Source organism: Taudactylus pleione, unplaced genomic scaffold (genome assembly GCF_031769625.1).
Source record: "Taudactylus pleione unplaced genomic scaffold, aTauple2 ptg000086l, whole genome shotgun sequence".
In the NCBI taxonomy this organism is placed as follows: Eukaryota; Metazoa; Chordata; class Amphibia; order Anura; family Myobatrachidae; genus Taudactylus; species Taudactylus pleione.
Genome location: NW_028284488.1, coordinates 9,278,551 through 9,304,880, shown reverse-complemented (window position 1 = coordinate 9,304,880; position 26,330 = coordinate 9,278,551). Strand labels below are relative to the sequence as shown.

At 40.6% G+C, this 26,330-nt stretch overlaps 1 protein-coding gene across 1 annotated transcript in view; it reads right to left on the bottom strand.

The window, feature by feature from the left end:
- The window catches only part of PLXNA4 (plexin A4), a 774,189-nt gene that overhangs the window by 632,594 nt on the left and 115,265 nt on the right, over positions 1-26,330 (bottom strand). Inside the window, exon 3 of the mRNA XM_088468696.1 lies at positions 1,994-2,176. Coding sequence (XP_088324822.1) covers positions 1,994-2,176 — 183 coding nt within the window. The remainder of the gene's footprint in view (positions 1-1,993; positions 2,177-26,330) is intronic.

The following is a 26,330-nucleotide window of genomic DNA, read 5'->3' as shown; positions in this document are numbered from 1 at the left end:
GCCCTGTCTATTTTGTCTGTACTGGGCCCGAAAATTTCTGAAGGCAACCCCGGTTTATAGGTGTATAGTTTCTTCCATATTCACCACTGTACATGTCAATATGAAAGTGCTCATCATGTGGGCAGGTATGAATATTCATGAGTGGTAATGAGAATGTGAACAGCCCATATACTATGGCATGACCATGCTCACTGTGAACCTGAGGAACATCCCGGGACATAACCAATACATAAGCTGAGTGTCATTAGAACATTGACCTACACTGTATTATCATATTAGAATTTTCAAAACCTTATGGTAAGATTAATAGCTTCAAAAGAGGACTTATTAGAAATAGCAGAAAATATAAATTGTGAACCATTTATGAATAATGATGGAAAGAAAAAGTTAAAGTCACACAGTAACCAATCAAATGCTGTCATTTCTTTTATTTCAGAGTTTATGAAAGCAAACATCTGATTTGTTGCTTTGGATGCTATGGGCAACACCACATTTTTCCTTTATAGTTTGTGTTTTCACTAATTTATCCCACTGACTAGAGAATGAATAAAGGTATAACTACAGTACAGCAAATTTTACGTATACTGTTCCTATTTAGATGGATAGTACATCTTCAGAACATTTCACTATGGATCCACTCAGGACACAAATCACTGAAGGATTTCCTCTTAGTATCAGACAAAGCGACATCAGTTGAAAGAGAAACAGTTGTGAATGCAGGAGGAAAGCTGCAGAGTAAATTGAATTACCTCCTCCTTCCTTTCCTTCCTTGTTTGTGAAGCTGGAGCAATACCCATTATGACAGGAAGTAGCTCATTAGACAGCAGGTCTTTTTTTTAATACAGTGGTTATGCCAATTTATCCCAAAAGTAGGTCAAAAATAAATCAGAGACATCCAAACGGTGTGGTGTACAAAGAACCATTTGAACAGACATTTAGAGGCTGTCATATGGGCAATGCAAGCAATTCCTTGTTGAAATGTTTTTCTTGTAAAATCAAATGCTGTTTATATAAAATATGCATACAGTGTCCTCCTCATTGTTGTCATTGTATTATACTCCTCTAATGCTAGATTAACATTACTGCAATGTCATGTAACACTCATACACTTTGTTATTTGATCTCTTTTACCAACACAGGAGATGTATGCAACTAAAAATATGAAACCAGGATACCAAGATATGATTCTACCCATGTACATATATATTGTGGTCGGGATGTGCCACTCTTACAAGTGTTCCTGCTCTGTTCCAATGGCACATCTACTGCATTGAGGATAATTGAATTGTCCCAAGAGGATCTCTACTGTCCAAGCCCGTGTTCCCCACTGTTCTATGGAGGAGAATCAATTCAGATGTGTACATTACCATTTAAAACAGTAGGCAATCGTCACTCATTTTCCTGTACACTTCTATGGGGTGCAAAGAAAAATTAGATATTGGTCTTTGCCCCACCATTAAGGTGGCACTGAGTGTACATTCCTTGGAAATTAATTCACCCCACAGTGATTTAAGGTGACACATACACAGACTACAAACAGTGTCATTTGCCTGTTTGGCCCAATCATCGTGCCCCCATATCAGTAGCCAGATAGGATGTGGAGCTTACTGAAAATGAATCAAAGTGCCATGGAAATATTATTAATTAGTAAGAAAATGGGCAGTAAAATTCCGCCTTCTAAAATACTAGTTAATTGAAAAATATTGTCAACACTAGTGGTGGGACAGATTTACTGGTCAATATGGTCAAAAACTGAATGTTGTTTATATGGTTGTGATTGTAGCCACTATGGCCAAAAGGATTACGGTGTGTGATCAGTTTCCCATATGTCTCCATTATATTTCCTGGCCTAACTTTAGTGTCTGTATTACTCTTCTATATTACACCACAAGGCCGCATACAAGGCTCTGTTACCTACTGCTTTATTGTATTCTTTTTTCTTCATCTACTGAATAAAACACAGAAAATGCCATAAGATCCACCACAGTCCTACCTTTTTCAGTTTGCCACTCTTGGTCCCCACAAATGCAAGTGAATGGTTTTTGTAGACATAGGCAATAACAGAAGTCATTCTGTCACGGTCCTCTGTAAAGATAGGGTACCCCCGGACCATTTCAGATACTCCCAGAGGGGCGTTCATGTCCAAACCGCAGAAATCATCAGCAATTGTTATGAGCTATACAAAATATAAGAAAGTTGGAGAGTTATTATTATGTTAGGCAATACAGTTACATGAAAAATAATTTTAGGTTAATAGGCATTTGCTAGACATAAAGAAACAGGAACTGTACATATTTATGACATTCTAAAGAGAGAAATGTATATAATAAAAATAGTTTTTTTTAAAATGCTTGTGTTTCTTAACACTTTTTCTTAATCAATATATTAAGCCTAAACATGAACCTACGTCTAGACTAAGTTAATTAAATTAGTTGGAAAAATTAGGTGCAAATGGTCGTGTGGAGGATTTGTACTCAGATGTGGACAGAATGATTCTCAAAGGGGTGTTTAAATTAAGAATGTTTACACTAAGGGGGATATGTCTCAAAAATGTTGTAAATCCCCAAGGCTTTCCAATCAACATTGTGTAAATTTTTCCAAATATTTGTAAAATTTATCGTCATGTATATCAAATATATTTAATCGGGAATAAGAATGCGAAAAACTCCCTGAAATGTGATAACATTGCATTTTAGTTTTATGATTCCTATAAAGAAAAGTGAACTGTGCATGCTCTGCTTGTGTGTCAGCGTCCTATGAATGTTACAGACCGAACGGATGGTTTCCACAATCTTCATAAGAAAAAGGTGACAAAATTGTTTTTAATTCATATATCAGCGGTGCCAAAGTTTTTATATTTAGAATATTTATTGATGAAATAGAATTGTGAACATTAGTTCTGTCCAATTTCTGTGTTTTTTTCTTTATTTTCCGTACAATTCCCCATTGCTTCCTGGTAATAAGTTATCTGCTGTAGTTCATGTACTTCACAAAAGGAACATCCTTAATTAGTGAACTCTTTCATCAGATATTACAAGCCAATGGGCATTTAATTATTATTAATTATTTATTTGTATAGTATTTGCAAATTAAAATCTATCTACTGATAAATCACAGAGGGTCTTTTCCTATTAATGCCAGCAGTAGCTGCCATTAAAAATACACATTAAGCATCGGGTAGATTTCACAATCTGAGAATGATACATACAATTCCCTCTCACTTCCTATACAAAACAGAAACTTCCGATCAGAATTATAAAAGTGCCTGATTACAGGGAGAAAATGGGAAAATTATAGCAAAACGATTTCTTACATTCTGACAATACTTATTTATTGTGAAAATGTTATGGCTTTCCATTTAAACACATTTTTTTCCCAAAAAACCTTTCTTGATACATATCTACTTAAACGTGGCAAAATATATTGTTCAGAAAGGTAAGAGTAGATTAAATAATAAAATTACATAAATACAACACAATATAATGAGATAAAAACAAACACATTTTGTTACATTTCAAAGTCAGAGCATGATGTCATTGTCTCCAGCTGCCTGGAGCCAGACCAAAATCACAACGTTCTGCCTATTTGCATAACAAGAAATCTCTTTTTCAGGGCCTGCTCCCAGGGGTTCTAGCACCCTGTGCTGGCCCCCTCCAGTGCGCCCTATACAAAAAAGGGGGTGTGGCCTAATTACCACAGGCCACGCCCCCTGTGTGACGTTATTAGGAGGCGTGTCTGCCTCCAAATAACGTCAGGCTGGGGGGAGCCTCACTAACGGGGCTTCCCCCAGCCCTCTCTCTTCACTGAACGGATGCCGCGCGCATGCGCGCAGCATCCATTCAGAGTCTCCAGGGTTCGGCACCGCTGCACAGCTGCGGCAGTGGGGGGTCACCAACTTCCCGATTTAACCACACGCGGGCCACTTCGGCCCACGGGTGGAACAGCAGGACAGTAATGTCCCGCTGAAATCGAGATGTTGGGCAGGGTTGCACTCTCTATGGGTGGCGCCCCTGTGTGACCGCTCAGGTCGAACACCCCTAGAGCCGGCCCTGCTCTTGTTGATACTGAATTACATCAGGTACTCCAGTAGCACAAAGCAGTTGGGTGACCCACCATAATTGGGGAGAGAAGAACCAAAGGGGGGGGATTACTGTGTGAAAATGTGGAACTAGTCTTTAAACTTTATGGATATTTGTAAATTGTAGCAAAGAATACTTTCTATATCTGCAATGAGCAGTGGCTAAAAATCTTCTTTCTAAGGATGGGAATTGAATGATATTTCATCGGAACCTTCAATGGTTTGGTTCTGATGGCCAACCCTGCAATGGTTACAATCCAATGTTTGCAAGTTGTTTTTTTTCAGATGTTCTATAATTGTATTCGTATGTAAAAGAGATATCTGCACCTTCAGTTATTTCACCCTATATTTAAAACACACCTTTTTCAGCTTACCATACACGGCACTAACTCTCAACCTCATGTACTCGAGGCAGACACTTAACACATGGAGCTATTTTCTCCTGCTTAGGGAGCCTTGTAATTGTAACTATATGAAGCTAGCTGTAATTGTCAGTAAACCATTGCAGCTATGCAGATATAAATACTGAGCGATATGACTAAGGGCCTGATTCAGAGCTATATACAAATCCTATGGTTTGTGTACAACTCTGATAGCGGGGAAACTGCACACATGCATGACTTGTTCTGGGTACTGCATCATCGCATCTAGTGCCCCATAAGCTACAGCCTGATTGACAGGCTTCGGCCGTTTGGGGACGGGAGGGGGGCAGCAATGGGTAGCGATGTTGCCCATGTTTTCTGGGAGTGCTGAGGCCAGTGTCTGCATCTTCTGATGCAGATTTACTGACTTCAGCTATGTATGTGAGACAGCCATTCTGAGGGTTACTCGGATGGTCTATGTTCTCGCAAGTGATTTGATGCTGCGTCCTTGGATCACAGAAGCTTGCAGGAGGCGTCTATTTACACAATATGCCTCCTGCAGCATTAGCATATTTACACACAGCAGAATATAGTATAGGAGGTTTCATATTCAAATCCCTTACTTGGAGTGTTGTTAAGTAGCTAGTTTACTTCAAACATGGAGAAACATTGGTTAACACCAGTGCTTAGGTCTACACAATGTGTTTTGACCAATGTTAAAAACATTGGTACTACTGATGTTTTCTTTCGATGTCCCATCCTTACTTCATTTTGGAGGAGTCTTAATAAATAAACCGCATAGTGTTAATCAAGTATGAAAAAATACAGTTATCTTGGGAAGAGGAGCCTGCCTTATATAGCACTGAATGTTTTGAGAACTGTTTGCTGCTTATTGCAAAATGTTTGAAGTATCAGAGTTGCTATATTTATTAAAACAATATATTCCATAAGGATACTAAATAATATATTTTTGTGAGTCAGTTATGCAAAATGTATTTGTTTAAGAACCACCAAGGGCTCATGGTAGATTTAATCCACTAGATTAGAAACAATTGATAAACATATATTATAAAATATATCCATATTTTTCTAGATAGAAGAAATCTTTGGTAAACATCAGTCCAACTAACATTATATCACTTGCTGCAGCATCTTCAAGTTTATGCATGATTTAAAGTCATCACTTAAATTAGTCCTTAAAAAAACCATGTCTGAATTTGAGCAATGCATGGTGTGATTGAGAACCTATACATTGCACAGGTTTAGAAAAAAAAACAGATTTATACGTTCCCATTGGATATATACTAGACCCCTAACTACGCTGAACAAAGAGATGGTTTTACAGTCTAGATTTATTCAGAAGAAGGTGTTAAAACTGAAGTTATTTTGTCTTTCAGGATTTTAAATATTTGTCTTGAGTAGAACCATGGTGCAAGACTTGGGGGACTGTAGTCTTTCAGGGCAGAATACTAACAACAGTATGTATTCTGTATGCGCAACCTGGGATATTAATACTGCACAGTGAGAGAGCAGGGATGATATGCAGCATACTCTGCTGTTTTAAGTACTGTTGTTTTAAGCATGGGGAGATACCCCTACTCAATGAGTAAGTACTGCAAAAACATAAATTGAAAAATAAAACGGATGTATGAAGTGGCTCACGAACAGGTGTGTTTGTCACACCACTATATACATGCACATTGTGGCCTCACTTTACTGCTTCCTCCACTGTTCATCTGTCAGTTTGTGACTTCATGGTGGCTTCCTTTCCCCAATGTTACGATTCTCACTCGATGATGAGATCGCAGGACTGCTGACAATGGACAAGACTGGGTAGAGGAGTGGCAGTCCTTCCACAACTGGAGCTAGCTGGAGTGAGGCTGCAGAAAGATGACACAACACAAGCAGCAGCAGGTCACTATGGTATGAGAAATGTCTAGGGACTATAATGCAGCTAGGATGCTAGACAGCGACTGACTAGACACAGGGTATGAGCTGCAAGGCAGTAGTGACCAGGACTATGATATGCAAGATTTCAGATAAGGCTGGACTGGCAAGACAAGACAGGCAAGACTAGACTGACAAGGACAAAACAGGCATTACTGGACTGACAAGGACAAGGCAGGCAAAACAGGACGAGAGTTCTGAGGTGCAACTTGAGACAAGACGGAACGGCCGGGAGGGCCATTGTGAGACAAGAAATAGACGATGCAGCCTTGAGGGCTGAAGTGCAACTTGATACTGGACTTGAGCGGCCTTGAGGGCCAATGGGCAACTTGAAACAGGACGGAGCTGCCTTGAGGCCTGTGGTGACTGGAACTTGGTGATGCGGCCTTGAGGGCCGAAGTACGGATTGAAACAGGATGGAGTGGCCTTGTGGGCCGTGACGACTGGAACTAGGTGCTGTGACTGAGACAGGACAGAGTGGCCTCGAGGGCCGTGGTGAGACTGGAACAAGGGGATGCTGTTGTGACAGGACGGAGCAGCTTTAAGGGCCATGGCGTGACTGGAACTAGATGATGCGAATGAGACAGGACAGTAAACAGATGAACTTTAGACACGGCAGGAACAGTGACTGGAAGAAGCGCGGATGAGAACACTGCAAACTTGACTCTGGTGAACATTAACAGACATGGCTTGATAGTCAATGGATATGCAGGCTGTGATGCGGCCTAGCAGGCTGAGATGCAGGAACCAGATGGCAGACAGGTGCACTCAGACACGGCAGGAATACAGGCTGGATGACACACCGGCAGATCCAGATCAGACAAACAGGCACTGGGAAGTGGAACAGCAGAACTTGGTAAACCGGCTAGAATTCAGGTTGCTGAATACATGACCACATACTCTAGAAGTCAAGCAGTATAACCAGCATGGAGTGAAGGGCTGGCTGTAACTTAACAGATGCAGGATCCAATCAGAGAAAAACCCTGCAAGCCTCCCGAATGAAAGACTAGTGTACAGTTGGGATCAGCACAGAGAGACAATTTATTAGCAGCTGAAGTCTGCACATAGACAGGTAAGATACAGCTTAGCTGAAAACAGCCAGAACAAGGACAAGACATGATGCAGTGTCCCAGTCAGGGTCGGATTAAGGACTGTGGGGGCCCCCAGGCAACAAACTTGCAGGGCCCATATATATATATACACTACCGTTCAAAAGTTTGGGGTCACCCAGACAATTTTGTGTTTTACATGAAAACTGACTTTTATTTATCAAATGAGTTGCAAAATGAATAGAACATATAGTCAAGACATTGGCAAGTTTAGAAATAATGATTTTTATTTGAGATAATAATTTTGTCCTTCAAACTTTGCTTTTATCAAAGAATGCTCTTTTTGCAGCAGTTACAGCATTGCAGACCTTTGGCATGCTAGCTGTTAATTTGTTGAGGTAATGTGAACAAAATTTCTCCCCACGCTTCCTGAAGCACCTCCCACAAGTTGGATTGGCTTGATGGGCACTTCTTGCGTACCATACGGTCAAGCTGCTCCCACAACAGCTCAATGGGGTTGAGATCTGGTGACTGCGCTGGCCACTCCATTACAGACAGAATACCAGCTGCCTGCTTTTTCCCTAAATAATTCTTGCATAATTTGGAGGTGTGCTTTGGGTCATTGTCCTGTTGGAGCTGGAAACTGGCTCCAATCAAGCGCTGTCCACAGAGTATGGCATGGCGTTGCAAAATGGAGTGATAGCCTTCTTTATTCAAAATCCCTTTTACCTTGTACAAATCTCCCACTTTACCAGCACCAAAGCAGCCCCAGACCGTCACATTACCACCACCATGCTTGACAGATGGCGTCAGGTACTCTTCCAGCATCTTTTCACTTGTTCTGCATCTCACAAATGTTCTTCTGTGTGATCCAAACACCTCAAACTTTCATTCGTCTGTTCATAACACTTTTTTCCAATCTTTCTCTGTCCAATGTCTGTGTTCTTTTGCCCATATTAATCTTTTCCTTTTATTGGCCAGTCTCAGATATGGCTTTTTCTTTGCCAATCTGCCTAAAAGGCCAGCATCCCGGAGTCGCCTCTTCACTATAGACGTTGACACTAGCGTTTTGCGGGTACCATTTAATGATGCTGCCAGTTGAGGACTTCTCAGGCATCTATTTCTCAAACTAGAGACTCTAATGTACTTGTCTTCTTGCACAGTTGTGCACCTGGGCCTCCCATTTCTCTTTCTACTCTAGTTACAGCCTGTTTGTGCTGTTCCCTGAAGGGAGTAGTACACAACGTTGTAGGAAATGTTCAGTTTCTTGGCAATTTCTCGCATGGAATAGCCTTCATTTCTAAGAACAAGAATAGACTGTCGAGTTTCACATGAAACTTAACTTTTTCTGGCCATTTGGAGAGTTTAATCGAACCCACAAATGTGATGTTTCAGATACTCAACCAGCTCAAAGGAAGGCCAGTTTTATAGCTTCTCTAATGAGCAAACCCGTTTTCAGCTGTGCTAACATAATTTCACAAGGGTTTTCAAGGGTTTTGTAATAATCGATTAGTCTTCTAACGCGCTTAGCAAACACAATGTACCATTAGAACACTGGAGTGATGGTGGCTGGAAATGAGCCTCTGTACACCTATGTAGATATTCCTTTCAAAACTAGACGGTTGCAGCTAGTATAGTCATTTACCATATTAACAATGTATAGAGTTTATTTCTGATTAATTTAATGTTATCTTCATTGATAAAAACTGTGCTTTTCTTTCAAATATAAGAAAATTTCAAAGTGACCCCAAACTTTTCATAAATATTGGGACTTTTATATATTTATGTATACATATGGTTTTGATGTACATTCGTGCATGTTTGTATAGTTTTTTTTTTATTAGGCCACGTTTTGGGGGCATTGTTCTCTGTATGAATCCGTGGAGTAATTTGTCCAATTTTGGTATGTATGAATATTTGTATGTATGCTTTATTTAGCTGACATACCAACTGTTTTTAAAAATTCACTCTCTCATGTATATATTTATCACCCGCTTAAAGATTATACCCCTGAAGAAGTTTCATGCTGGGGACGAAATGCATATGGTCTGTCTTGGTGCCAAAATCCATCCACCACCAGTGAGGTTTTCAACCATAGAGCTCACACCCTTTGGGGTGATGGCGTGAAGTTACATCTGCCCCACATAGGCGTTTTGTATTGGTCACCATTTTTTTGGATGTAAGCAAATTAAAATTTTTGAAAACCTTTTTATCAAAAATAAACAAATTGGTATTTTACTAACAAGAGGCCTTTCGGACATTTTTCGGGTGACTTTTTTGGTGAGAGGGTCTAATTCCAGGAAGTTTCATTTAATCCATTGATAGATTATTCCTGGAACTAGCAAAAGAAGACTTCACCCTCATTGGTTTCAGGAATCAGAATCAATTAAAGACGTGTTCACCACAACAAGGAACTAATTGACTAATCAGAAACTGGGTCTACATTTATATATTTGCACCTTTCTAGCGCCCTCAGATCTTTCTGATTATATATATATAGTTATAGTTTATAACATTTTAAAGGAAATGTGATAACCTGGATTTTCAAATATATATATACATACATCTATACATATATATAAATATATATATATATATATATATATATATATATATTGGTACCAGTTCTATTGGACAATGTCTTGAGAAAGGTCCCAAGGAGGACCGAAACGTTGACTGACTGATTCTGATGTGATGATGGAATAAAACCTTGTGCTTTAATTCTTTAAGTGAAAACCCTGGAGAGTGCACTCTATTCTTTTGTTCTGTTCACGTGTCCCCATCTTTATGGGACTAACACTGAGGATAGCACCCCAGCAGCTGTACTGATTTGGAGTGAGAGTGCGGGTAATACATGGATATGTATATATATATATATATATATATATATATATTTATATATACAGTATATATGAAAGATAAAAGGTGAGAGAACAAGCGCCTTATTGTGTACTATTTTATGGGAATGTTTAACTTTTATATAAGGAGTAATCCAATATGCGTACCCCAAAATAGTATATAAGTAGGCATGTAGTAGATATAAAAAAAATGAAAAAGGTGCGCTATTTAACCAAAAACACAATGCAATTCCAAACTGGCAGCTCCTAAGAAGCAGGATCTGCTACCTGCTAAATAAGGGAGACAAAAACAAGGGTGTGTAGGAGCGCTAGTTTGTGAAAAAAACAAATACAGATTATAGGTAAAACATGAAAATGTTATAACAATAAATACCTAACGAAGCAAATGACAATATCAGTATAGGTGTTAGATCCACAATATTCTGTGCAATATTCAGATCATCCTATATGAACACTATTGTAACGGCTGCTAGCAAAATGGTAAGTCTACCTCCTCCCAGAGACTATGGACCTTATTCAGAGGCGGCCGTACGGTCTATGACCGCACGGCTGCCTCGATGTTTTGCCAGTGCGCATGCGCACGAGGGAGCCGGCTCCCTCGTGCGCATGCGTGAGACCCGCTACGACCGACAGCGCTGGTCGTAGCGGGTCTCTTTCCAAAGGGGGCGAGCTGTCGATGTTGACAGCTCGCCCCGTTTGGAAGGCGGGCCGGGGGGGTGGCAGCCCATACGGAGGCGTTCCTATGGGAACGCCTGCCATTTGGGGGAGGCCCCACTGACATCACTAGTGATGTCAGTGGAGAACTTCTGGCTCAGACAGAGCCAGAAGCTCTCCGGGGCTTACGTCAAGTGAGACCCTACCCTAGGGTCTCGTCGTAAGCCCCGATGGTCGCGATGGTCTCTGACCATCGCGACCATCACCCGAGCGGTCGTTAGAGCTGTGGGTGTTAACCCACAGCTTAACGACCACAACAGAGGCGGGCGGTAAGGATGCAAGTGGCCGCCCAGTTTCTGAGCGACTGCTTGCATCCTCCGACCGCCTCTGAATGAGGCCCTATATCCGCAGCTTCTCCCTGTGGGACATTTGGACACTGGAGAGATCCATTGGTAACTATCCTGCCTATTTGCAAACTATACTCCTGCTGGCAGCGGTAGACTTATTATCTTTCTACATAATTTGTCCCTTTTTTGCAATAGTTATCATAACATTTCTGGCTCCATGTTATCAGGACAAACACACTGACAAGATAATATACTGTTCATTGCTACACTATTTAGGATCATCTCTATTCAAAACATTGTTTCCACTTGGAAAAGACTTACCATTTTACTAGCAGTGGTTACAATAGTGTTCATGGATGATCTGAATATTGCACAGAACATTGTACATCTAACACCTATGTTGATATTGTCATTTGCTTCTTTAGGTATTTTATTGTTATTACATTTTCATGTTTTACCTATAATCTGTATTTGTTTTTTTCACAAACTAGTGCTCCTACACACCCATGTGGTAGGTATCTTTAGGTATGCTTCCTTCACTCACAGTTCCCCGACCTCTAGATGTGGGTCTCAGATTTCCGACCTGGCATTCTAAATTCTTATCATTGCTCCTCTTCTAGCAGCCAGAGTGGACAATCCGAAATGCTTAATGATCATCAGTACCCCTTGGCAATTTTATATATATGCCTCATATGTTTATAATGAGTGGGACAACGGGCTACGTTACTACGTAGCTAAGCTCACATCAGGACGATATGCCCGCCAGGGAACAGAGAGAAGAAAGCCTTGAGCATCTCAGTTTTGCTGCTCTCTCCTACATCTCGCGAGACTGTACTCCCGATGTGAAGCTCCTTGGCGGCTGCTGTGTCACAGGGAACAGCTGGGCCACCGAGGAGGAGACCGCAGACCAGAGCGGTTACTCTGGGTTTTAATAATAACTCTGGAAGACAATCTGTGGGGGCCCCGGGACTGCCGCCCCTGTCGCCCCGCCAATAATTCGGCCCTGGTCCCAGTAGTAACTATGACTGGGAACTGCCACCAAGATGATCTGCTAACCACAGATCCTGTCACCCTCATCACATTGTGATACATGCAAGTATCACTAACATTATCCCATGACTGGGCAAGGCACTGCTCCCGCAAGACCAGAACTTACATCCTGATATACTCTCTGCTGTCAGTATTCCAATGATCTGATTGGCTAATAAGCAGGTATGCAGACAAGCAAGGGATACAGATGACCCTAATCAAATGCATATAAAAAACATATATACTATAGAAATGGCTAATAGTGTTCAAAGGGAGGCTAGACTTACAACTATTTGTTACACTGAACCATACTTTTCTTGCTATTATCTTTTCTAGCTCAGTATGATATATGTAACAGTCTGTCAGTGAAGTATAGCATTATACCGTCTTAAAACTGATATAAAGATGAATCTAAGAAACATGACATGCTAGTATTGTGTGATGCTTCCTTTTCAAGTGCATTATTCTCATTGCTTTGACTTTCTGGAATAGAGATTGGAATAAGGATAAGAAAAGGGTATAACTTATAAAGGCATACAACCTCTGTCAGTTGTATGTGCCCTTCGGGACCCCGTCAATGTACTGCCTGAACTATAAAATAAAAATTGTGTTGTTCTCTTCTCATCCACACCAGATACTCGTATGTTCCAAACAGAATCTGACATCATTTTATTGTAACCTCCAAGTCGTGTATTTTATTGCTGTTTATATAGACAGCATAGGCAGCTCAGCATATCAACAGATCTATATGTCATGCCATTTCCTAGACAGTTTCCTTGAGTTGTTCTTTTGGAGAGCAGTTGAAGATGACATTTGTGTGGAAGTGACTTAGGCCTGTATCAGAGACACATACATTGTCGATGTGGAATGCAGTGGAGGGACTTTTTGCTACTGCACACGTGCTTCGATTACTTTGAGGATTCATTCGCAAAGTGAGTGACAGGTAGTCAGCATTTGGGGGAAGTAAAGGAGATGCTAGGAATAGGCAGATACGTCAGAACTGTTTTCTGGGCATGCTCTAGTGAGCCTGCAAACTTGTATGCCCCTGGAGGGGTCCGGTGTCTTAGGTGAGATGCTCATTCTGAGACAGCATAGGCTTGCTCAGAGGGTCAATGTGCGACCGATGTTTCCACTTTTGTACGTAAGCGGCGGCCAACAGTGGGCGTCTCTGTGCAAAAGATGGCGGCTGTCAGTAGCATATGTTCTCAAGTCCACTGCATGCAGGATTGCAAAAGCAATAAGCATTGGGTGCATCTCTGAATCAGGCCCTTTATGCCCTGCAGGATATACACTGTGCTGTGATATCATAGGTACCATATGTCATGTAATATTAAAATATTTTGTATGACATCAAACCATGCTTGCTTACTCTCCCGGGATGTCAGAATCGAGGGAGACCTCCAATGCTCCAGTAACAAGTAACAGCAGAGCATCCTTCTTGCTTCCCTAGTGAAATATGCAGAGTAAGCTCCAGGGTTGTTAACAGCATCATCAAAACTTGAACAGTTGGTAATGTTAAAATAAGGGGAGAAGAATAAGGGAAAGCTGTGTCGGGGACAATGTCAGTCTGTATCATTAAAGAGGATATATAGTTATTTGGCATTAAAAGCTAAATTCTGGTTTATATAGCAACTGGCCAGGAGAGCTTGGAAGAAGGTGGAGTGAATAACATAACACACAGCACTTGATTGGCTGTATGCAGTCATGCTGTACCTCACTGATTGTTTCTTATTTAGCTCTCCTGGCCAAGCGCTGGCAAAATAACTGTTGCAATGTGTATATCTGTCTTCACTAAGTGCTGGCAGCATATTTTTGCCTGTGCTTATATTGGAAAAAAGTCACTTTAAAGGTGACCATAATTACCATATATAAATAGATTCCTAGCGAATGCAAATATTGAATAATGAACTTTTCATACCCAGAACTGTGCAGGTGACAAGAGGACATCCACTGCAACTAGAGGAAAGACAGTTACACCATATTCATTCTCTACCAAGGGAGGCAGTCATGACAGTTTCCTTAATTGGATTTAAAAATGGATTTGATGCCTTTCGTGCAAGGCGCGGTATCTCTCGCTCTTATTAATGGATATCATTATTGGGATGATTGATTCAAGGAATTAATCAGAATGCCATTTATGGGGTCAGGACATTTTATTCCACCTGTGAGATAATATTGCCAGCTTTGTCTCTGGGGCTTTGTTTAGCCTTTCTCTGGAACAACACAGCTATAACTTAGAAAAGGTTGAACGTGATGGACGTGTTTGTGTTACACAGATAATTAGGAACATCCTAGTGAGTGATACTGAAGGGAACTGAGGGTGTATGGACATTATTTATATCGGTAATGAAGTGAGTGTTAATGGAGTGGGGAAAGCAGAAGAGGCCCTACCACATTCTTCTGCTCTGTCTGAACTGTATGATTTATTTCCCCAAATCATGCCCTCATGGTGTCTGTTATAATGTACCTTATTACTTTTCCTGGTCATTAATAGCTCTATTTAACAACTGATATTTGCAGCATATTCCCCCAAAACATCCGCAAATATTAAGTGTTACCCCAATGTATCTTTGATATCTGCTGCAGTCCCTCCATTTCCATCAGCAGCCGCAACCCCCGTAAGTTTATATGGAGGTTGCAAAGTTGTCACATTTACCAAGTTTGGCCACCACTGCTAACGCTAGCCTATAAGCTATACCTCGCAAAATTTACCCGGAGAGGGTTCCGGAGTAACCTCTCATCACTGCACATGTGTGATCAGTAGACCATGCAAGCACAGGAGTCCCGATAGAGGAGTGAAGAGACCGCTGTGGTTACTTAATAATAATAATAATAATTTTATTTATATAGCGCTTTTCTCCTAAATGACTCAAAGTGCTTTACATTTGCCTTTACAGTACAAAACACAAAATAAGCTTAAACAAGGGACATTAGTGAAATGCTTGGGTGAAGAGGTAAGTCTTGAGTCTATTTTTGAAGGACTCTAGAGTGGAGGCCTCTCGAACTGTGCGGGAAAGTAAGGGCCTGATTCTGACCTGCTCGCGAGCGCTGAGCACTCGCAAGCGGGTCGATGGTGCCCAAGTGCGCATGGGAATGCCTACCGTCTGGGTCCGGCCCCACTGACATCACTAGTGATGTCAGTGGGAGTGCTTTTGGCTCTGATAGAGCCAAAAGCACTCCTGGGCTTGCGGCAGCGAGACCCTACCGCAGGGTCTCGTCGCAAGCCCGATGGTCGTGATGGTCTTGACCATCGCGACCATCTTTTTGGCCGCTCGCTATAGCTGTGGGTGGTCACCCACAGCTATGCGAGTGGCCAGGAGGCCGCTCCAAACTGAAGGAGGGACGGCCCTGATTCAGAGCGAGCGCTCTGTCAGAGTGTCCGGCTCTGAATCAGGGCCTAAGTTCCATAAGGTTGGAGCCCCAAAACTGAAAGCTCGACCCCCAGACGAATTCAGAGAGATTCTTGGTACTGTTAATAGCCCTTCGTCAACGGATCGCAGTACTTATGTGGGACGGTAAGGAATCAGAAGCTGCTTTAGGTACCTTGGGCCATGGTCATGTGGGGCTTTGTAAGTTAGTAAGCCAATCTTTAAAACAATTCGCCATCTGACAGGCAGCCAGTGCAGCCAGACTCCTTTCAGAACCCCTGTTCCTGCGTGTACTATATGATACATACCAGTGGTATTACTGTTATCACATACTGCATTGTAATTTTGGGTGCTAATATCTTGCCCAGATCTCATTGAAAATGTGATAATTGATAAATGTGCCCCTAAGTCCTGTGAAAACAGGTGTTTACACCTGAGATATGGTTTCTTCTCCCAATATAAGGAGCCCCCGCCCGGCAACAGCTATTGTCGGATATTATTATGGCTATAGTGTAGTCGGCGACCTCTTGTGATAGTCCTTACGGGAGCTGAGCATCATTCAGCTGCCCCGGGGATCTTTTATTGCTAAATTGCGACTATAGATCTTCTATTGCTGTATAAACTGCATTAGAAAATCTTTGCAAACAATGCATATTTATATATAGACTCCTCAATATCCTACTGCCCCACAAAGCCTTCCATTTCCATGCTTTCAGCTTTGTACACATGTGTTATGCAGCCTTACACTTATTTAGCTGACACATGGAAAGTTGAAACATTCTCACAAAATCACTGTGATGATCTGGATCCTCATGAATCAAAAGAGGAAGGAATGTATGCCAGGAAATCATTAATGTGACCCTCCTCATAAACTTATAACAGTATGTATCATCTGGCACAGCATACATAACAAACCTTTCCTCTGCATGCATTTGAAATGTTTTCCTCAGAAACGCATGAAGACAACTGCATTTATTTGTCTTCATTAGGTTACACAACATTTTTAAAAGTGCAGCACTTTCATTCCATTGGTAACCACAAATTGCTATGCAGTTAAGACTGACAAATGTTATAGCCATTACAGCATAATTGAGTATGAATTCACAGGCACAAACAGTAAAGCCTACATACAGTCTTTTCAGATCGTGCAGTTCAGTAGCATAATAGAGTGTAATTACATGTAACTGCATATAATGTTATAGTATTCACTGTATATTATTACCTGAGCAGTACTAGTGCCGCACTGATACACCACATCAAAACAAACTTTACTTCTAGAGATATTAAAGGCACTTAAATCTCAGCGCTACAGAACAATCATGAAGAATTGCAGTCAGTGATTTAACACTTTCTATTCCACATTATATAATGACCATGGACACTCCAAACCTCTTGATGCAGGACTATCCTGATTTGCAAATGCCAATGAAGCATAACCTACAGATGTGTCCTCATACACCTAACAACTATACGTCATATGGCACGAGACAACTGGCGCTTGGCATGAGAACAAACCATGCCCACTGCATTGTAGCACTTTGTATACAAATTCAGATTTGCAGAGACATACAAATGTTGCACATCGCATTGAGAAGGGCTGTTTGGTGCGACTGCAGCTTCAGTGTATGAGGACATATCTGTGGGGGTGATTTAGCAGAGGACGGAATTGCAAAGCCTCTCACAAGCAGCTTTGCAATTCCGTCCTTGTTAAATGCAAACGCAGCATGAGGTGTCTGACATGAGTAGCATACCATAGTTTTCTTTCAATTTTGCTCCTTATTCGCATTGCTGATGCAGCAAAACACCACACAAATGTACTAGAGATGCGTGAAAGATTGAAGGTTAGGAAGAGAGTCTGAGTTCCATAGGTGAAGTGCAGCATGGGAGAAACCTTGATGGTGGGAATAAGAGGTGGTCACTAGAGAAGAGAAGAGGCATAGGTCATACTGTAGGTAGATCAAAGGGAGAGGGTGAGTGGAACAGTATCTTGTGATGAGGTCAGAGATGTATGAAGGGAAGGAGTCAATGAGTGCAGTGAAAATGTAATACTGGAGGAAATAGGGCCAGTGTAGCGATTTGCAGAGTGGTGCAATAGATGTTGAGTTGCAATAGAGGACGTTCAGTCTTGCCATAGAATTTAGGATGGTATGTAGTTAGGAAAAGACAGATAAGGAAGAGGCCGGATAGTAGGAAGATGCATTAGTGATGGTGGGATATATTGAGAGAATAATTAAGGCTTTGATAGTGTTCTCAAAGAGAAAGGGTCATATTCTGGCAATATCTCGAAGGAGGATGCAACAAGACAGAGCAAGTGAATAATGGGTCTTTGTACTAAGCCTTGGAGAGAGATAAAGTGGACAGAGATAAAGTACCAACCAATTTTCTCCTGTCACTTTACAGACTTTTTGAAAAATCTGAGGAAGCCGCTAATAAAATAGAAGGCGGAGAAATGCGTTATATTGAATTCTGACTTCCCCGTTGGCTAAGGAGTTTGCAGACCCATTCTTTAGTACATGTGTGAAACAACTAAAGGTTCAATGAACCGTGCATAGACTGGAGTTCCCTGCAAAGTTGAATATCAACAGCCACATGTTGACGTTTGTAGCGAACACTATGGGGGAAGACTGCATAATTGAGCCTGACATCTGACTGTGGTATATGACGGCTCTATACTAACTAAGCCTTATTTTTAGCTCTGTTACTCACTACTAACAAAGGCTGGATTTTCCTTTACTAATGTTACATGGCTGAACCATTAATATGGACAAATACTAACATTTTACGTGGATTTAACAAGATTATTATTGAGAATACTGAGAAGATTATATGACATTATGGATTTATAGATATATGATATTACATTTTTTCATTTTTATGCTTTTTATTGTGTTTTAATATGTATTTGTAATACAATTAAATATATTATTGTTTACATTTCAGATTGAGCAGCGCTTCCCTGGCGGGGGAGAGATATATATTTTTCCTTCCCACACTTTTTGGTATTATTGTTTATATTAGAAGCTAGCAATTCATCTAGGGGAAGCAACAGTTTAATTATATTAATTATTCGAGCTGTCAGATTAGCTCCCTTTCCTTTTCCCTTGTGTGGTGGGTATGAAAAATGACTAGGAGCTGATTGGTTGGTACTTTATCTCTCTTCACTTTATCTCTCTCCAAGGCTTAGTTCATAGACCCCTGAATGTCTAGGGTGAAGCTGAGGATGGTGTCAATGATGACACCAAAGTTTATAAAACAGAGTATAGTTATAGTATTAATTAAAGAGATTAGAAGAGAGGTAGTAACATTAGGAGGGGGAAGAAAATAAGCTAACCTTTAAACAATTTGAACTTTAGATAGCATTGGGGCATCCACATGGAGATTGCAGAGAGGCAATTGGACACATGGGGGTATATTAATTAACCCGCGGTTTGTCAAAGCCGACTATCATCAGTGGCTTAGACAAACCGTGAGTTAGTAAATATGATGGGATAAAAGAGAATGAGGAAAGGAGAGGAAGATTTGTCTGCATAGATTTTCTAGTGGACGCTGAAGAAACATATTAGTACAAGGAGAGAAGAGGTATAAAGAGAGAACAGCGGGGGACCAAGAACAAAGACGTGAAGGACTTCAATCAAATATAATTCTTGCAAAGCTTCTTCACAGTAGTTTTTCTTGAAAGCAAAAATTTAGAGTATGTTATGTATGTACAAGGTGTTTAAAGTACTGTAGCACATAACATGTGCTGTATATCTGCATATTTTCTGTATGTTGGGAGCTTTCTGCTACGCACGTGCATTTGGACTGAAAGCCCAAGTTTGGACTTTTAATTTGTATTAAAATAAATTTTCTAATAAAATTAAATATTTAAACACTTACAAAGAGCAATATGTATGATGCATTTTATATTATACTAGTGGATGTACCAGGCAATGCCTGGGTCATTTCTAATTTTATTTCCTTTCTATTTAGTAATGTTGTGGGTCCCCCCCAAGTAGTTGTCAAGAATTCATGCTGGTACCAGACCCTGGATTTAAGCGTCCAGTTCTAGATTCCATGGCAATAAATAAATAAAGTTAGCTTTGTTAAAATAACAGACAAGTAAAATAAGGCTTTGGGGGCCCCGGGCCCAAGTCATATAGTTATCTACCAAGTTCACGGAATTGCTTGTTGAGCAATTTGTTCCGGCCTGTTGCCCGGTCTGAAACGGAGGAATTGTCTACACTAGATGGTGATCTCTGTCTCTCCCTCTCAGTAAGCTCCACACTGACATGAGCCATCTCCTGGAGGGCACTGTAATGTTACATAATATGAACTGAGGAAGGGACTGTAATGTGGCATAAAATTTACTGATGACACTAAAATGTTCACAGTATGAACTGGGAACACTATGGTGTGGCACAATATAATTGGGGGCACTTTAATGTGACATATTATGAACTGGGGGATTGTAATGTGGCACAGTATGAACTGGAGGCAAAATAGTGTGACATAATGGGTACTACAGTGTGGCATAATATCAACTGGGAGAACTAAAACGTGACATAATGTGAGCTGGCAGCACTACAATGTGGCATATGGAGTACACTGTGTGGTTCAATGTGAACTAAGAAGTGCATAACATTAACTAAAGCACTGCAATGGTTCAAAAATTAACTAGGGCACTACAATAGGGCATAAAAGGAACAATTGCTTCATCTCTCTAGAAGCACTGGGGTGTGGGTCCACCACTAAGTTCAGGCTATGCGTGCATGTGTGCGTGTGTGTGTGTGTGTGTATGGTCTTATTGGCCATTCACATATGCAGTGGTTAGTGCCTACCAAAGTAGTCCAAGAAAGTACAACTGGCGAACCCGCGAAAGGGTCATGGGCACCCATGGCTCATTGCTATGCGAGAGGAGTGAAGACAAGTCTCTATGGTCCGCTACCACAGAAGGCTACTGTAGCACAAATTGCTCAAAAAGTTAATACTGGCTATGATAGAGAGGTGTCAGAATGAACAGTGCATTGCTGTACCCATGCTGACCCCTGTACACTGTCAAAAGCGCCTACAATGAGCATGTGAGAGTCAGAACTGGACCATGGAGCCATGAAGAAAGGTGGTCGGGTCTGATGAATCACATTTTCTTTTACATCATGTGGATGGCCAGGTGCATGTGCATTGTGTCCTGGGGAAGAGAATGCACCAGGATGCACTATAGGAAGAAGACAAGCTGGTGAAGGCTGTGTCATGCTCTGGACAATAGTCTGCTGGAAAACCTTGGGTCCTGGCATTCATGTGGATGTCACTTTGACAAGTACCACTTACCTAAACATTGTAAAGTACACCCTTACACCCCTTCGTGGCAATGGTATTCCCTAATAACAATGGCCACCTTTAGTAGGATAATGTGCCCTGCCACACTGCAACAATTGTTCAGGAATGGTTTAAGGAACATGACAAAAAGTTCAAGGTGTTGACTTGGCCTCCAAATTCCCCAGCTCTCAATTTGCATCTCAATTCGATCAAGCCATGGAGGCCCACCTCGTAACTTACAGGACTTAAAGGATCTGCTGCTTATGTCTTGGTGCCAGATACCACAGTACACCTTCAGAGGTCTTCTGGAATCCATGCCTCGACAGTTCAGAGCTGTTTTTAGTGGCATGAGGGGGACCTACACAATATTAGACAAGTGGTTTTAATGTTATGGCTGTTGGGTATATATATATCATTGATGAACGTAAATGTTCTGAAACGTTGGAACTACTGCCATTGTCATTTGTGATTAGTTGCCCCAGGAGTGCTGCCGCCTACACCCCCTTATTATGTTTGCTGAGATTATTGTTACTTAGACTTGTCATACAAATTCATTTACAAAAATCGAGAAAGAAAACTCTATTACACTGGTAACAAAACTTTTATTTGTATAATATTAAAACATACAGTATGTTCTGTTGTTACTATAGCCAATGATATAAAACAAAGTAATATAACATGCCTTAGAAATGAAAGTGTATTCCTTTTCCTCTAGTTGGTCTATTTCCTTTATAATACCATGAATGATGTACAGTAGTATTGTCAATAAATACCACTCATCATAATCAGTCAAGGGTACCTTGTGTTATATATCACACCATTGGGTATAATGCAGAGAACACTAACTATATTTATATTTACCCAATTGGGCCCTGAGTACGTAGTACAAGTTGATTATATGAAATGATTGGTGATCCTGCCTACAGCTGCAGGTCTATGGATAGAAAGATAAAAGATTGGAGACGGTGCTGTTTCCAGGCTGTGTCCAGTTACTTCTTTGTTAGGGATACATAATACTGTGGGGTCTATGTACTAAGCAGTGTTAGGAGACAGAGTGAAAAGTGACAAGTCTGTGATAAGGTGCCAGCCAGTCAGCTCCCAACTGTCATTTTTCAAAAACAGCCTGTGAGATGACAGTTGGGAGCTGATTGGTTGGCACCTTATCACAGACTTATCACTTTTCACTCTGTCTCCTAACACTGCTTAGTACATAGACCCCTGTAAGAGAAAACATACAGGCAGTGGGCAGTTTTCTCAAACTATAAACCACCGTCCTCTCCTTTATTCTGAGGTACAAATGCAATAAACCACTTATGTATGTGAAAAAGATTACTTATTCCCACTGAAATATTAGTTACAGTAGGAATAAAAAGTGTATATGAGAACTGCCGACCACCTGTCCTCAGCCGCACAACACTGTAATATGCTTGTAATAAAGTCTACCTGACAGTATAGTGAGTGCAATCATGACTGTAGCTCTAACTTTTGAACTTTAATTGATCTGTTTGATCTTCTGTACTGTTGTTGTGGGGCACCTGACATGTCTCTGGGGGAAATGGGATGTTATATACAGATTCTCATTATCCATAGTCATTGTACTTACAGTATGTGTACTATTGATCTCTTGGCTTTCTATCCTTGACTGTACTCTGTGTTTATGCATCCATTACTGTAACCTCTGACCCTGGTTACCCATTTTTTTACAATTTCTAAACCTGTCTGCTACAGGGCTGTTGGATTTATTGCCATAGAATTCTACCCATGCCCACCAGATTATGATCCTTGCTGGTATATCATGCAAAATAGACTCCATCAATTGCTGAGCTTCATGTACCATCCCTGAGAAAATGGCTTTATTAGGACTCAGTTACTACACATTGAAGTCCAACCTCCTTCCACTCCAGAACCGTCTGTTTCTCTCATTATTTTAAACAATTAAAACTCTTTTGATTTTCTGCTAAAATAATGCTTGGTTTAGCCTCATTAAAGGTTTTGAATTATATTCGAAGTGCACATAGAAAAGTTCAACTGGAAATTTCAGAATGCATTCCATTATAAATGCAGGGATGAGGCCATGGAGGTCAGTATATATACTGACCCATACCTACCAACATTATAGATCCTTCAAGACGGATTAGTCGCAAATACATGGTAACTTACACTTACAACTCCCTGCACTTACAGAGGAGGAACATGGGTGGAAAGAGAAGGGCAATTGTTGGGCAAGTACAGTAAGGATGAGTTTATACAAATATAACTGATGTAGACCTGAATAGAGTCATGAGTGTTTGTTCGCTCCACCTCCGAAGCGCCTGCGCAGACCCACAAATATTGAGGATGTACAGTAACCATCGGGTTAACACACATCTCTGAATCAGGCCAGAGTTTGGACTATCCCACTGTACATATCATTAGTGTGGCTTCTATATTATATGAAGTTGTAGCCATCTATTCGCAATAATTGATATTTGCATTCTGGCCACGGCAGCTATGAATATTTCCATTTGATTTTTAAAGAGAAAGTCAACGCATGTTTGTATTTAATTACATTTAGTGCCTGATTCAGAAAGGATCGCTAATGCGATCGCGGCAGCAATCGCATACCCAGTTCTGTTGCAAAATTATGCAAATGACTGTGATCACAAAGCCGCAGCACAACATAAAGACGCCCACTTCCGTTTACTCACATCCGTAATACCTGGCAAGTCTGCGAAAACATCGATACCATCGAGTACCATCGGAGCCTCACGCACAATTAAGGCAGGTCAGACCTTACTCACAAACTGCTAAGCCTCCTGTTGGTATCTAGAACTCAGGCTGCATATGCCATCGCAGGGGCTTAATTATGCTCACCCCTGTAACGGCGCTGAAAGGCACTGGCATGCCTGCGTTTTGCCGACCACCCCCCTGTCACCACCCCAAATGTTACGTCCTGTCAATCACTCTGTGATGGGTCTGCGTAGTCACTGCGATCACAGTCCTGGATCGCAGTGGCTATTTCGCGCAAGCACACTGCGATGCATATGCCTGCACAGAATGCAACAATCTACTGGGTCCGTGCGTTTTTTGCACTTGCGATCCTTGCTGAATCACGCCCTTAGTTTGTGCTTTTGTTCTGAATATGTATTAAATTGTATTTTGCATAGTAAATGTACCTATTGCATTTATTAATCACACTGTACAGAGACTATTCTATTGATTTGTATGACATTTCATTACAGTGATAGGGATCAATCCTATTAGGTGCAAGTTGGGAACTGTGAACCAATCTCATGGCGAGCTCCCACTCCAAATTGCATTTGCAAGCCAATTCCAAACTCGCACTGATTTTTCAGGGGAAATTTGTGTTTTTTTTGTGTACACTCCCCTGACTAGGAGAAAAGGTAAGGAAAATCTTTATTTTAAAGGGAAAAATGTTGAGATACAGTGCAGAACCTCTGGTACACCCCCTCCACCAAGAATAATTCTGCACATGGGAGTGTAGGGGTTTAAATAGAATAATTTGTCCAATAAAAACATGTCAGTGTTGAGGTGATTTTCAAATGGGACAGGTATGTGATGTATGTGGAGGTGTAAATGATGTGGGATAGGTACAGTATGTGAAGGTGGGACACGTATGTGGAGACGTAAATGATGTAGGACAGGTATGTGGAGATGTAAATGATGTAGGACAGGTTTGTGGAGGTGTAAATAATGTGGGACAGGTATGGTGACATGTAAATGATGTGGGACAGGTATGTGGAGGTGTAAATGATGTGGGACAGGTATGTGGAGGTGTAAATGATGTGGGACAGGTTTGTGGAGGTGTTAATGATGTGGGACAGGTATGTGGAGGTGTAAATAATGTCGGACAGGTAACACACAGATCATTGTTTTAGTGGCAACATCATAATGGGCTTTTTATTTCCGTAAACTTTTTTTTGTAACAAAAGTTATGAAGAAAAAATACAGATCTTGTTAATAATAGTTTTAGTGCATTAATGAGTCATCTAATACTATAATTATTGGCTTCCAGGCATCAAATTGGAACAGTCCCTTCTTTTAACATGTTTCTATTGTTGCATTTGTGACATACAACACAAGCCTTTAGGGAAATAATTAGATTCAGGGTGGCTGCAGTAATTAAATTATATGGTTGTTGGGCTGACCTCCCAAACAGTCACTCTGACTCTTGTATATCATTTCCTCATTAGTAGAAATAAATTGGATTATGACTTATTATATCTGTACAATGTTATGCAAATAATTGATGTATACAGCATTAAACAGTGCTCAATTGACTATGGTCATACACTAGTGGTTGTACATTTACAGTACTAGTAGGATACAATTTTTGCAATCAATATAATTTAATAATGTATCTAAATAAAGCAAAGAATTAATATACCATATGCTGTATTTTTCCAATATAGAATTCTATAATGTAAACAGCAATAATTATGCAATCAGTTGTATTGAAATTAATACTCATTATATTTATTTTAATAGCACCAACATATTATGCAGAGTTTTACAATGAAATAAATATTCAGTGCTATCATTCCCTGTCTTAATATTTTTATTATTCATTACATCATAGAATTAAGTAAACTGTCCAATTTGGCACCTACTGTACCAATAAAACCTGGCACCTTTAATTACAAATATTCATCTGATATCAATGGAGTTTATACAGTTCATAGATGGTATAGGTAATATCATGTAATGACCCATGCGCTCATAGTAATTTACTTCACACATTGATACATAAAGTATTCAAAAGATGAGAATAATCAATGTATAAAATCAGATGTTCAAAATCAGATGTTCCAGCTTCATCTGCCACCCCAACAGCGCCACATTAAAGGCCGGCAAAGTGTCTACATGAAACAATAGCTTCTTATTGATCCACGCGGTGAAACTCTGCACAGGCTGCAGCCTGGGGGTCTATGTGATCTCTACGTCTGATAGCTGCATGTGGGGGCAGAAGAAACAGAAGCTCCATGGCCCCAGGTTACTCTCAGTGATCCTGACTACAGACAGAAAATTGTAACTTTCCTAATGGTTATGAAGAATAACAAGCATGAGGTAGAGACAATTGGAATACAGGTTGAGTCTCCCATATCCAAAATGCTTGTGACCAGGGGTATTATGGATATTGGAATATTCTGTATTTTGGAATATATATCTTGGTAATGGGACCCAAGTCTAAACACATAATGTATTTATGTTCTTTATACACATAGCCTGAGGGTAATTTTATACAATAATTGTAATAATTTTGTGCATCAAACAAAGTTTGCGTGTATACATGAAATTCATCTATGTTTAATATACAGCTTATACACACAGCCTAAAGATAATTTT